The 13846-nt window shown below is 35.1% G+C and overlaps 1 protein-coding gene across 1 annotated transcript in view; it reads right to left on the reverse strand.

Moving 5' to 3' along the window:
* Positions 1 to 486: 486 nt before the first annotated feature.
* The window catches only part of PGGT1B (protein geranylgeranyltransferase type I subunit beta), a 59289-nt gene continuing 45929 nt past the window's right edge, over positions 487 to 13846 (reverse strand). The window contains exons 7-9 of the mRNA XM_037032197.1: positions 13390 to 13574; positions 5647 to 5755; positions 487 to 1766 (exon numbers count right to left, since the gene is read on the reverse strand). Of these exons, the coding sequence (XP_036888092.1) occupies positions 1585 to 1766; positions 5647 to 5755; positions 13390 to 13574 (476 nt within the window). The 3' untranslated portion in view covers positions 487 to 1584. The remainder of the gene's footprint in view (positions 1767 to 5646; positions 5756 to 13389; positions 13575 to 13846) is intronic.

The raw sequence follows: 13846 nt of genomic DNA on the forward strand, positions 1-13846 counted from the left end.
TTGCTGGAGAGTAAGGGGGTATAAGGGGACTAAATGGTAATGGAAAAAATACAATCAAGATTAATTTAAAAAATGACTGGCAACCTGAGGTTTAAAACTAATCCTTTCTCCAAGTATAAAGTAGTTTTCCCTTTGTTTGGGAAGGACCATTATTTAAGGTTATTTTTCTCCAATTTAGGAAAGAGATGAAAATAAAATGTTAAATATTACTATACCTGAACATTGATATTAGTAATTTAGTTTTTATGCTGACACTTGGAGAACACATAATTCAACATTTATCATCACCAAGATCTTAACTTAAAACCGAGCTCCTTTAGTGAAGCATTTTCCTTCTCCATTTCAGTACTAGTTTTGTATCTTTGAACATCATCAAGCAATAGTGATTGATGTGACTTGCTGATAAACTGATAACTAACAGGATGACTTTTTATACTACCTCACTTGTAGTTAGCAAGCTCACAAAATGAAGAAAACAAAAGAACGTAAGTAAAACCCCAGTCTTTAATGCTTCCCACTTACCTGAAATAAAAAATATAAATGACCATGTATGGAATTAAACCATTAAATTTACTTTAGTGTCCTGCTTTTTAATTACATTTTTACTTATTTAAGTTGAAAAAATTAGAAAATCATTAGTTGACATCAGAGCAGCTAAAATGGGTCAACAAATTAAAAAAAATCTAAGTGGCTAAAAAGAACTCAGTTATAAAAGTACAAGTATAATTTATAATACCACACATCTCAGAAAAACAAACAAAACCACTAAACATCTTTTCTTCCAGATAATACTGTTTTCTACCCATAAAGAAAAGAAAGCAACTAATAATTTGAGATTAAAATCAAATGTAACTGTTATTCAGCCCAGCAACATCTACATAAATGACCTGCACAACACAAAACTTTTCCATTCACTATCACATACAGTTAAATTACTTTCCACTCAGTTACATAGTCTTCTTAAAACAATCTCCCTTTAGGAAACAACTGTATTAGTTATGCCTGTTCATTCTTGCTATGAAGTTAACTTCACTTAAGTAGGGCATACAAGTTTAACTAGCACACATGTAAGAATAAGACAAATTAAGTCACTCTTTTAAAAAATTATAGGATCATTTGCTTTCAAAGAATAATCTCAGATACTTAACGATTAAAGCAATTTTCTACCATGAACACTCGAGCTTTCCAAATGATCACTGATTATCCACTCAAAGATTATCAATGCTACATGAACTGTAAACTTGTTTTAAGATTTGGGTCCATTTTACAATGTAATACAATTTGTAAGGAAGAGTTTTAAAAAAGATAGCCTACATACATACAGTTAATTTTTCTCAAAAGAACTTCTTAGAAATATAGTATAAACACTTAAGAACCACAAGATAGTCCACTGTAGTTCAAAATTCAAAGATTTCCCTGAAACCCACTACAAATACTGGCTCAAGACCATACCCAAAGTGACATCAGCACAAGATTTGATTGTGAGACTCTAACTCTTAAAAAAAGAGCACACTTGGTTATACATGGCTTTTAACCTTGAGCTAAGTTATGCTACAAATCCCCCCACTCCCCACCTAAAGTCAGTCACGTGGAGATGTGTACATTCTCTGAGCACTGTTTCGAGTCCTTGGCTCGCCAGCTCTGATGGAGATCACGAAGGCGTTCAGAGGTCCGTGTGCTTATATTCAGGGCAGGATGGACTTTACAAATTCCACGTTCCTCCATCAACGACAGGCCACAAATCCCAAAGTATGCATGCAAAGCATCTGAAAATGAACCATTTTTTAATCACAATAGGCATTCTGATTTGTAGATGCTACAAAATATTTTAGCTACTGTCTATCGGCCCATTACTACATTAGAAATAAATTTGGAAAAATTCTAAATATAGTTTTTGACATATTTGCTTTCACAAAGTCTCAAACACTAATTTTCAAATAACCAGGTAATTGAAATCAGATGTTATTTGATTCAGACAATAACATTAACATTCAGTTCCTAACTGAAGAAGAAATACCCCAACATTCTTTGTGATTCAAAGACAAAAAAGAATAGTAGCACTAATATAAAAGACTACTCACTTCAGTGGGTTTTCCCATTTGCTTACTATAGAATATGGAAACGAGTTTAACTTTATTATCATAAAAGGAAATTTTTTTTCTTAAAAATGAAAAGAAACAAACCTCTGAATCCAGGTAGCAGTACCCTTATCCTTATTTCTTAAAGTTCCTAAGCTATATACTACTTTAATATTGTGTTACATGAAAGGCACTTAAGCAAAACAATCTATTCTGGAATGCTGTACCATACTTAATTTTCCAATTTAGGATGATGTCAGTCATTCTAAAAATATCTGACTTGACAATAAAAACAAGCTTACATTCTACTTGGCTTTAATAATGTGAGTGCTTATAGAATAACAATTCTTCTACACTGTCCTCACTAGTGTTCTTCAGGGGTCAGCAACCCTCTTCCATTCAAGTGACCACTGAAATCACATGGTAGGCCTTATGTGTTATTCCACAGTTACAGAAACACTACAGAACACAGGTTTTGTAGCAGTAAAAATTTTTTTTTCTATTTTTGATCTGGCCATCATTTATGACCTCAAGAGCTATTAAATATTAAAGTTCAAAACATCTAAGTCAAACTTTTCAAAAGAATTTTAAAAAAAGTTTTACTTACACTAGTATCATTTACTTTTCAAAACAGGAAAAACCAATAGTTGTGCTTACACAGTCTTATTTGTGAAAAAGTTATTTCACTAATGGAGGCCCTTCTTTGTCTTTTCAGAGAATGCTTGGGTTTCTTCTGGCTTATTTTCCTTTAATTTTCAAATCACACACACACAAAATTTAATTTCCCTGAACTATTATATGCTCCTTGCAGCTATTCTAAAGTTATAAAAGACACAAAGCAACATTAAATTTTACTATCTAGAAATGAAGAAACTTTTGCAGTAGAAAGAGAAATAAAATACATCCAGAGTAACATAAAATAGAGCCTTATACTTTCCAGTTAATATAAAAATTAACTTACACTTTTCTTAAAAGGATTTTTGTAAAATCCAATGAACCAGCAGTTAATTGCTTCAAATCTCAAATAGTTAAAAAACAAAACTCCTTATCAGTAAGTGGTAACGTATTCAGACACTTTACATGTTGAATGGGTTTTTCCCCCCTAAAAACCACTATTTCCTCTATAAAGTATATAAAACCTCTTTGTATCAAAAATGCCACTAGATTTATTAGGACCAAGAATCAGCTAATTTTAAAGACCTGTTAAAATTATTTTTATGAATAAAGACTCTAGGAACAGGTCCATCCACATGAGTTCAACTTATCACACAAAGATTTTCTATGCTCTGTAGTGCACTGGCTCTGAAGAAAGTGTAACATACCCACAGAGAGTATGACATCCAAGTATTCACACAAATGTTAAAGTTAGAAACTGAGCTCCCAAGAAAACAGCTTCAAGAATTTTCTTTTAAAAAAGCTACTGTAAATACTCAAAATGTATTTTAAGTATGCTTGTATAAGGAATGCTTTCCAAGAGACTGTCATTTCCCACCCTATTCCCAATATTTGTTAAAATAGTATCATGCAGTGACTGAGAACAATGGCATGCAGACCAAAATAATTATTTTCTTGAGTCACTTTTCTAACATATCTATGGTTATGTGTTATACATACCAAAAATCTTTAACTATTATTTTGCTTTAGAAATTAAAAGCATTGCACACTTTTTCTAAAGAATATTTTGAATGAAAATACAAATTAGGTATGGATGTAAGGAAATATTCTTGCTCATTTCAAGTACAAAAGTATGATTTCATGAGTCCCTATTTATATTCTGATTCAAGTAAAAATTCTGACCATAGCAGTTCTATGAGATGACCTGAAGGAGTTCTAGAGTAATAATAAAAACCACAATTCTATTGTGCTAATGCAAAAAATGATCATTCCTTGACTCTAATTCCATATATTTATAGGTAATAATTTGCCAACTTGCTTATCAAACATATCAGTGTTCTGAATTATTTTTAACAAATTCTCAATTGTTTTTTTGGAGCTATAAATAGATTCATTTTGCTGGAGGTAAAAACATAAGGGGAAGGGGGCCTGAAAATGATGTAGAGGTGGGAGAGGCACCAAATACCAGGTGGGCCTTCTTGTGTGCAATGCCAAAGAACTGACTATGAGTGCTGTGAAAGTCTTTGACTTTTTAAAATAGATTTAATAGAAGAGTTTAGATTACAGGTTCTTAATTTTTTTTTTTTTTTTGCATCAAAGATCCCTTTGAGAATCTGAAAAAAGCTTTGGTCCCTCTCCTCTCATTTGAGCACATACACAGACATGCACACAAAGTGTCATTANGTTTTTTTGGAGCTATAAATAGATTCATTTTGCTGGAGGTAAAAACATAAGGGGGAGGGGGCCTGAAAATGATGTAGAGGTGGGAGAGGCACCAAATACCAGGTGGGCCTTCTTTTGTGCAATGCCAAAGAACTGACTATGAGTGCTGTGAAAGTCTTTGACTTTTTAAAATAGATTTAATAGAAGAGTTTAGATTAGAGGTTCTTAATTTTTTTTTTTTTTTGCATCAAAGATCCCTTTGAGAATCTGAAAAAAGCTTTGGTCCCTCTCCTCTCATTTGAGCACATACACAGACATGCACACAAAGTGTCATTATGAGGGGGACTAGACTAGAGGCAGGAAGACACAGTAAGACTTCTGCTGAATCCTAGGCTTGAACTTGGGTCCAATGCCATGCATGTTTTGGGGCCAGGTAGAGCATGGAGATAATGAGTTCTGTTGGTAGGCACAGTCTAAATGGCTTGTAGATGGCATCTGCATAGTTACTCAGCAGGCAGTTTTATACGAGAGTATGCAGCCTGTAATAAGTTCTGTTTAGGTTTGGGAAATAGTTGCATTATCCACATATTTTGAAGAAATGTCATTATTAATACAGCTGTTTCAATATTTCTAAAGAAATCACTTAAAAGTACTTATGAAATATAAGAATCCTTTGCTCTTTATATCTTCATCATTCCTGTGTTTGGAAAGCATAGAATATTATATTGTCTGAACAGACTGGGTGGGTTCCTGAGTTTGAGATAGTGAATGGTGAAAATTCAGACAGCAAAGTATTCACCTAAAAAAATAACTCCAATGTGCCAAAAAACCAAAGAACAAAGTCTGGACAGTGAAGGATACCTTATTCAGAATATGAGATTTTTGATTTAATAATATTTGAAAAATTTCTTTTTTGGATTAAGAGCAATTTATTCTACGTAGCTCAAGTGATAGCGATAATCCTAAGGGTTTTGTGATTTTCTAATTTGAACAGTGCTTATTTAGACTATTTGCCTTATTGTCTCAAATGAACTAAAACATTGCTAACTAAAATATTTGGGAAAATGTAAAGTATACCAATACATCTAGATGATCAAACCCTTCCTTTATACTTTCAATACCCCAAGTCCCATAAACTTAACAATTTACCTTTTTAAAAACACACTGTTTAATGTAAGTTTACAACTGTGGCTGAATTTTCCATCATATGCCATTTCTGACAAAGAGGCTTGAAGGTTTAGTCAAGAAATAAACGAAAAACTGTTCTGGATTCATACAAAAAAAAAATTACCTGGATGACTATCAGGCCACTTGGCAAATCCCCCTACGAGGCGATCTTGAGTTGATAAGATGTAATTTCTATTTTTCTCAAAGTTAGTGTATTGAAAAATTTTCAGAAGCTGAAATGACATGATATAAAAATTTACTGGCATAAACTTTCATATCGACCATGGGCTCAATTTTCTGATATATATCATTTAACTATGCTTTTTCCTAGTTAAGGCTCTCAGAGCAAGCCTCTGGTGACTTGAGCACTAAAAAGTAGCTGACCACATTATCTTTTTATTATCTAATCAAATCTACTGTCCTGATTTCTTGACCCACTCGCTATTTCCTTCTTTTGAACCATGCCCATGTAATCTCTTTGTATCACTTTTAGCTAGGTTCAAGACACAGCTATTTCCCAATATATTCAACTTCTTCAGTCATTTAAAAAGGTACAATTTTATCTACCGTATTTTAAATCTTATGATAAGCTTCTGAGCTAATAAGTTGCAAACTCATAGCAGCCAGAACTAAAAATATCTCAAAAAAGAGCACCAAAAATTATTAACCAGATGCTAGAGACAGTTCTGTTGCAGAGTAAAACAATGTATAGTTCTTTAATTATGAAAAATAAAAGGTGACACAGATATAACTTTAGCATAAAAACTGTGCAGCTTACAGATTTAGGACATGTATTATTTGTTCTCTCTTACATCCCATTAAATAGAAAAAATGAAGGTTAATTCAAATGTAAAAACAAAGGGATGGTGAGCGGTAGGCAAGGGAGTTCAAGAAATTTCTCTAAGATGCAAAGCATTGAAAGTTTGTTACTGACTCAGAGGGGCACAGAAGATAATTCAAAGCTAAAAAAACTAATAAAAAGTTATGGTACAAATAAGAAACAAACTTACTCATTTTGATTTAATTAATAGAATATATAATATATGGAAGGACTTCTGGTCAAGATGGCAGTGTAGGTAAACACGGTTTAACTCTTAAACAACCACATCAACCACTACAACTAAACTGTAGAACAATCATCATCCAGTACCACCAGAAACTGAGCTACATGGAGTTCCTACAAATATGGAATTAAAGAAGAAATCACAGAGACTAGTAGGAGGGGCAAAGATGCAGAATGGGCTGATTCCATACCCATGTGTAGCAGATAAAAATCAGGAGGGATATCTCAGGAGTGATGGGAGTCCTGGTCCCATACCAGGTTCCAGTGCCAAGAAAAAAGTCTCCATAAAGTCTGGCTATAAAAACCAGTGAGGATTGAGACTGTGACACAGAAACTGCTGAAATCCCAGGCAATTTCTCTTAAAAGGGCCTCACATGGACTTATTTGGACTTACTCCTTCTGAGCTCCAGTGCAAGGTAGCAGATTGAAAGGCATCGGAGACATATGAGGAGGACCTGAATTGTCTGGCATCAGGATGAGAGCTGGGAGGAAGCTTTCTCCCAGATGGAAGTGCTGGCAGAGGCCATTGTTCCTTTTTTGAGCCCTCCCCTCACAGAGTCAGAAAGTGGGTACCACATCTGAAATTCTATTAACCTGGCTATCACTGTCCCACCCTGGAGATTTCCTGGGGTCCTGGCCCCAGACAACTTTCAGGCCTGTCCAAGCAGTTTTCAGTAGCTTTTCCATATAAATGGCTTGTCTTGGCCCATGCCAAGAAGCATCTGGCTTTGGTGAGCCCTGTACCTCTAAGATACCCCAGGCCTGGCACTAGTAGCAGCTGGCCTTGGTTCATGGCTTGGCCTCACCTGGGCACCTGGAAGGCCAGCACAAGTAAAGCCATCTGCAGACTGCTTTGTAGCTTATACTTTGTGACCCTGGATACAAACCAGGTGGTGGCTCACCTTGGATGTGATTGCCAAGAACAATCAAAGTTCAAATACAAGAGGAGGGTGTACACAGCCCACATGGTGGGCTAATCTTGAGTAAACAGCTTGGGTAATAGGAGAGGCAGTGCCACAGAACCCTAAAGGACACCTACTACATCAGACCACTCTACTGAGCCTGGGAAATGTAGCAACCCTACTTAATACATAAAAACAAACACAGAGAGGCTGCCAAAATGAGGAGCCAAAGAAACATGGCCGGCCCGAACGAAAGAACAGAGCAAAACTCCAGAAAAAGAACTAAACAAAATAGAGATAAGCAACCGACTAGATACAGAGTTCAAAACACTGATTATAATGATGCTCAATGGACTTAGTGAGGCCCTAGACAGCATAAAAAGATCCAGTCAGAAACAAAGGGTACACTAATTGTAATAAAGAACAGTTTATAGGGATTCAACAGTAAGAATGGATGAAGCCAAGAATCAAATCAGCTATTGGAATATAGGGAGGCAAAAAACAACCAATCAGAACAACAAGAAGATAAAAGAATCCAAAAAAATGAGGATAGTATAAGGAGTCTCTGGGACAACTTCAAACATCACAACTTTCGCATCATGGGGGTACTGGAAAGAGAAGAGGGACAATAGAAATTGGAAACCTACTTGAAAAAATTATGACAAAATTTCCCTAACTTGGTGAAGGAAGAAGACATACATATCCAGGAAACATAGAGTTCCAAATAAGATGAACCCAAAGAGGCTCACAACAAGACAGAGCATAATTAAAAGGGCAAAGGTTAAAGACAAAGATAGAATCTTACAAGCAGCAAGAGAAAAGCAGTTAAGTTACCCACAGGGGAGTTCCTATACGACTGTCATCCGATTTCTCAAAAGAAACTGCAGACTAGAAGGAATCAGCAAGAAATATTCAATGTGACAGAAAGCAAGAACCTACAACCAAGACTACTTCTACCCAGTACAGCTATTATTTAGAATTAAAAGACAAATAAAAAGCTTCCCAGATAAAAAAAAAAGGCTATAGGAGTTCATCACCACCAAACCAGTATTATACGAAATGTTAAAGGGTCTTCTTCAAAAAGAATACTGAAAATATGAACAATAAAATGGCAATAAATATACTGGGTCAGCAGAAGTAACACCTGCTTGAGTGTGGCTGTTAGGGTGGTAATATGGGTGCAGTAATTTATAGTTTTAATTTAGACATTTCACCTAAAATGTCATATGGCATGCATGAGTGTGATATTATGTTAGACTTACATGCATATGATTTTGTAATAACAGATTTTGTAATAAAGAGAGGCATTGTTTGTGCCAGATTCTGTATACCTATCAACAATCAAATCTACAAAACAAAATAAACAAGCGAGCAGAACAGAAATAGAATCATAGATACAGAGCATGTTTCAATGCCAGATGGTATGGAATTTGGGTGAATGGGTGAAAAAGGTGAAGGGATTTAGAAGTACAAGTTGGTAGTTATGGAATAGTCATGGGGTTGTAAAGTACAGCATAAGGAATACTGTAGCCAAAGGACATATATGCTTGGCCAGTGGACATAAACAAAAGTTGAGGGATTGCCTGAGAGTGCGGAGGGAGGCTGGGTGGAGTGGGGCAAAGGGGAAGAAATGTGGCAACTGCAGTAGCATAAACAATAAAATATAATTGAAAAAAGTATATATGGGAAGAATCTTCAGAATCCTGATGTTGGAAATACTTTCCATCAAGTAGCACATGGATCATTACATAAAAAGAAATCATTTTAACACTATACTTAGTTCAGCAAAAAATAATATTTACCTAATCATACTAAGTGATTACTAGTTTTTAAATTTTAGAATCAACCTACAGGCTAAGCATAAAATATTTTATTATTACTGTACAAAATATAATGTTACTGAATTTGACATTACAAAAGTAAAGGCAAACTGACCAAATTATAAGGTGAAAGAGGAGAAAGGCTCAGAACTAAAAAACTAACACTCTCCCCCAAATCCCGAAAAAACTAGTTGTAACTCCCTAAAGAAAGGAAGGCTAACTTTTCATTTTTCATAGTTGGGAATCAAAGGTAATGCCTAAAGGTGATGAGTTAAGAAAACAGCATATTATATTAAGTTATCAATAAGAATTAGTTTTTAAAAAAGATTTAAATAAAAGTGGTCGCCTTTAAAGTCAAAGATTATCAAGGTCCCATCAGACGGACCTAGGAGTTAACTTTTCAACCAATGGTATTGAGAAAGCTGAATGTCGACATGTAAAATGATGAAGCTGGCCCCTTACTCTATACCATATACAAAAATTTACTAAAATAGATTTAAGCCTCAAACTCAAGAGCTATACCTATAAAACTGTTAGAAGAAAGCATTGTGATAAATATGCTTGACACTGGATTTGGCAATGATTTCATGGATATGACAAACAAGAGTATAAGCAACAAAAGAAAAAATAGGTAAATTAAACTTCATCATACTAAAAAACTTTTGTGCATCAAAGGACATTATCAACAGAGTAAAAAGACAACCAAGAAATGGGAGAAAGTATCTGCAAATCATTTATCTTGATAAAGAATCAATATCCAGAATATATAAAGAATGTGTAAAATCCAGCAACAAGAAAACAACCTGATTTAAAAATGTGCAAGTGTTCATGAGGTTGTAGAGAAACTTGAATCCACGCACACTGCTAGTGAGAATGTAAAATGAAGTAGCTGCTGTGGAAAAGTTTGGAGGTTCCTCAAAAAGTTAAACATAAACTGACTGTACGATCCAGAAATTCCATTTCTAGGTAAACATCCAGAAGAAATGAAAGCAAGGACTTGAATAGAAATTTGTACCTAAATGTTCAAAGCCACCTTTTCTTTGTTTAAATTTATTTTTTTGATTACAATTGACATATAATTTTAGTTCCACATGTACAACATAGTGACTAGACATTTATATACTTTATAAAATGATCATACTTGTCAAGTACCCACCTAAGGCCATATATAGATATCACAGTATTACTGACTATGTAGCCATCTTATCCACAATACCCAAAAGGTGGGAATGGTTCAAATGTCTATCAACAGATAAATACATAAACAAAAGATATTACTCAGCCATAAAAAAGAATATTTTGATATGTGATACAACATGGATGGACTCTCAGAACATTTATGCTAAGTGAAATAAACTAGACACAGAAGAACACATATTATATAATCCCATTTATATGACACACCAAGAATAGGCAAATTCAGAGAGACAGAAAGTAGGACAGAAGTTACCAGGGGCTGGAAGGAGGAAAGAATGGAGAGAGTTACTGTTTAATGAGTACAGTGCTTATATTGAGGATGACACAAAACTTCTGGGTATAGATAGAGATAATGGTTACAAATCATTGCGAATGTAATTAATGCCATGAATTGTACACTTACAAGTGGTTACATAATCTTAACTACTGGGTAGCATAATTTTGGATGTAGGTCCTTGCTTTTGATGATTTGGAATACTTCCTTCCAGCCCCTTCTTGACTCCAAGGTTTCTTTTGAGAAATCAGCTGACAGTCTTATGGGAACTCCTTTAAGGGTAACTGTTTCCTTTTCTCTTGCTGCTTTTCAGATTTTTCTCCTTCTCTTTAACCTTGAGTAGTGTAATTTTGATGTGCCTTGGTGTGTTCCTCCTTGGTTCCAACTTCTTTGGGACTCTCTGAGCTTCCTGGAATTCTATTTCCTTTTGTCAGATTGGGGAAGTTCTCCATTATTTGTTCAAGTAAGTTTTCAATTTGTTGTTCTTCCTTTCTCCTTCTGGGACCCCTAGGATTCAGATACTGGAATGTTTAAAGATGTCCTGAAGGTTCCTAAGCCTCTTCTCATTTTTTTGAATTCTTATTTCTTCATTGTTTTCTGACTGGATGTTTCTTTCTTCCTTCTGGTCCACTCCATTGATTTGAGTCCTGGTTTCCTTCCTGTAACTGTTGGTTCCCTGTACATTTTCCTTTATTTCACTTAGCATAGCCTTCATTTTTTCTTCTAATTTGCGACCATATTCAACCAATTCTGTGAGCATCCTGACTTCCGGTGTTTTGAACTGTGCATATGATAGGTTGGCTACCTCTTCATTGCTTAGTTGTACTTTTTCTGGAGCTTTGATCTGTCCTTTCATTTGGTCCAATTTCTTTTTGTCTCGGTGCACCTGTTATATAGTAAGGGGTGGAGCCTTAGGTATTCACCAGGGCAGGGCAACACACATCACTGCACTGTGGCTGTTTCTGGGGGCGGGATTCAAGAGGGAACAATGCCACTTGTTTCCCTCTCTTTGGAATTTCAGTCACTTCCCCCACTGCCCACAATCAAATTGGGCCCCTCTGGTGCCAATTCCTGGGTGGGCTTGTGTACATTCTAGGACCCTGTGGGTCTCTCCAACAAATTCTCCTGTGAGTCTGAGAGTTTCTCCTGCTACTGCAACCCCCACAGGTCTTTACACTCAGAGGTTTTGAGGCTTTATTTGCCCACACTGGAACTCTGGGTTGTGTGGTCTGTCTTGCTTGCCAATTATTCCTCCCGGTTTAACTGCACACGAATGTGGGACCTATTGAACCTGGTCTGCAATCCACTGCTTTGCTGGGTCCTCCAGCTGCAGCCTTGCTGCAAGTCCTCTCCCCCCAACTGCCCATCTCTGCCCCTCCTACCAGTCTGGATGAACGTTCCTTCTTTAACTCCCTGGTTGTCGAACTTCCATACAGTTTGATTTTCTTTCAGGTCTGGCTGGTTTTTTTTGTTGTTGTTTTTAAATTTGTTGTTGTACTTCTGGTTGTGTGAGGAGGCACAGTGTGTTTACCTACACCTCCATCTTGGCCAGAAGTCAGAAGCTCATGGCTAATTCTTTAGATATGATAATAATACTGCAGTTCTTTTTTTTTCTTCAAAAACCGTATTTTTCTTCAGCAAGTATACTGAAACACTTCCAAGTAATATAAAAGCAGTATCTGGGATTTGCCTTAAAATATAATAAATAGAGGGGAGAGAAGTGGGTATGAGTGTGGATGAAGGAAGGCTGGCTCAGGGATGAAACTGCTGAGGCAGTTTCATCTAGGATATACAGGGATTCATTATATACTGATCCTTCTACTTCTCGATATACTGACATTTTCCATAATTAAAAAAAATTAAAAATGGTGCAGGAGAGAGGGAGGCTCTTGCCTTCATTTTAAATCATTCTGCTTTCCAAATTTATTTCAACATGTGTATGAATTTTGTCTAAGAGAAAAAATTAGGAAACTATACAAGATGAACATAGAAGATGAACTACAGTAGTTAGAATTCAGAATAGATTCCAGGATGTCAGAACTAAGTGATGCTTTCTAAAGGTGAAGGCAATTTTAAGAAAAAGAAAACATGTAGGTATTTAGTAGCTAAATAACCTTTTAGAATTAGGTAAATCAAAATGTAGTAGAGATGGGAGAGGATGCATAAACATATCAACCAATACATTTCAGAAGGTTTACACAAATAAATTAATAAAAAACAGAAAACCTTAAATGATTGAAGAAACAGACCCATAATTTATCTTTTAAGATGAATATCTTCCTATAAAATCTTTACTGGTATGTTCAGAGAGATCCTTGCTCTAAATGAACTACTTATCAGTTTTAGTAACAAGTTTTTTTATAATCTTACACCTACTTTCTTAACTAGGTTTTGGGCCACTTTAATTTTATAAGAATGACATTTTCAGGTAGTACAACAGATAACTGAATTCTACCAAAAAACCATACAGATACTACCTTTGCCAGAGCAACAGGAAAAGCAGTAGCCTAAACTTAACAATTATTTGATGAACAGTACCAATACCAAACCCACTAAGCACAGTTGGTATTAACATAGAGTATAGGTTTTTAATTTTTATTATTTCTCTTACCTTTAGAGTTGCTCCAACCCAAAAAGAGTAACAGGTGTCTACAGGCTTATTTGGTCTTCCATGATAACCATTTTGTTGCCTCATTATACACCATCTCTTTATCCTGTTCAATTCCTTTTCTGAAAAAACTTCTTCTAGTTTACCCATGAGACACAGTGATGCAATGCCGCAAAAAGTGGATCCTCCTGTTAATCAAAACCATACATTATACTTTGAAACAGACACCTAGCAAAATGATATAAAATGGTTGGAGGAAAAAGTGGTTAAATAACTCTAGAAAATATATAAAAATAATTTAAATTTAAAAGACAATAATAATTTTAAATAGTCACCAGCACTGAAGTTTTTAATATTAATTTGATGAAAAAGAAAATAATTGAAAATAATTTAAAACTGTAAAAAAGATTTTACTTACGAAAGTAAGTAAGGCTTGGGGAGACTAAGAACTTGTTCAAAA

Source organism: Sturnira hondurensis, unplaced genomic scaffold (assembly GCF_014824575.4).
Source record: "Sturnira hondurensis isolate 20B ecotype Veracruz unplaced genomic scaffold, ASM1482457v3 Scaffold0021354, whole genome shotgun sequence".
Taxonomy (NCBI): domain Eukaryota; kingdom Metazoa; phylum Chordata; class Mammalia; order Chiroptera; family Phyllostomidae; genus Sturnira; species Sturnira hondurensis.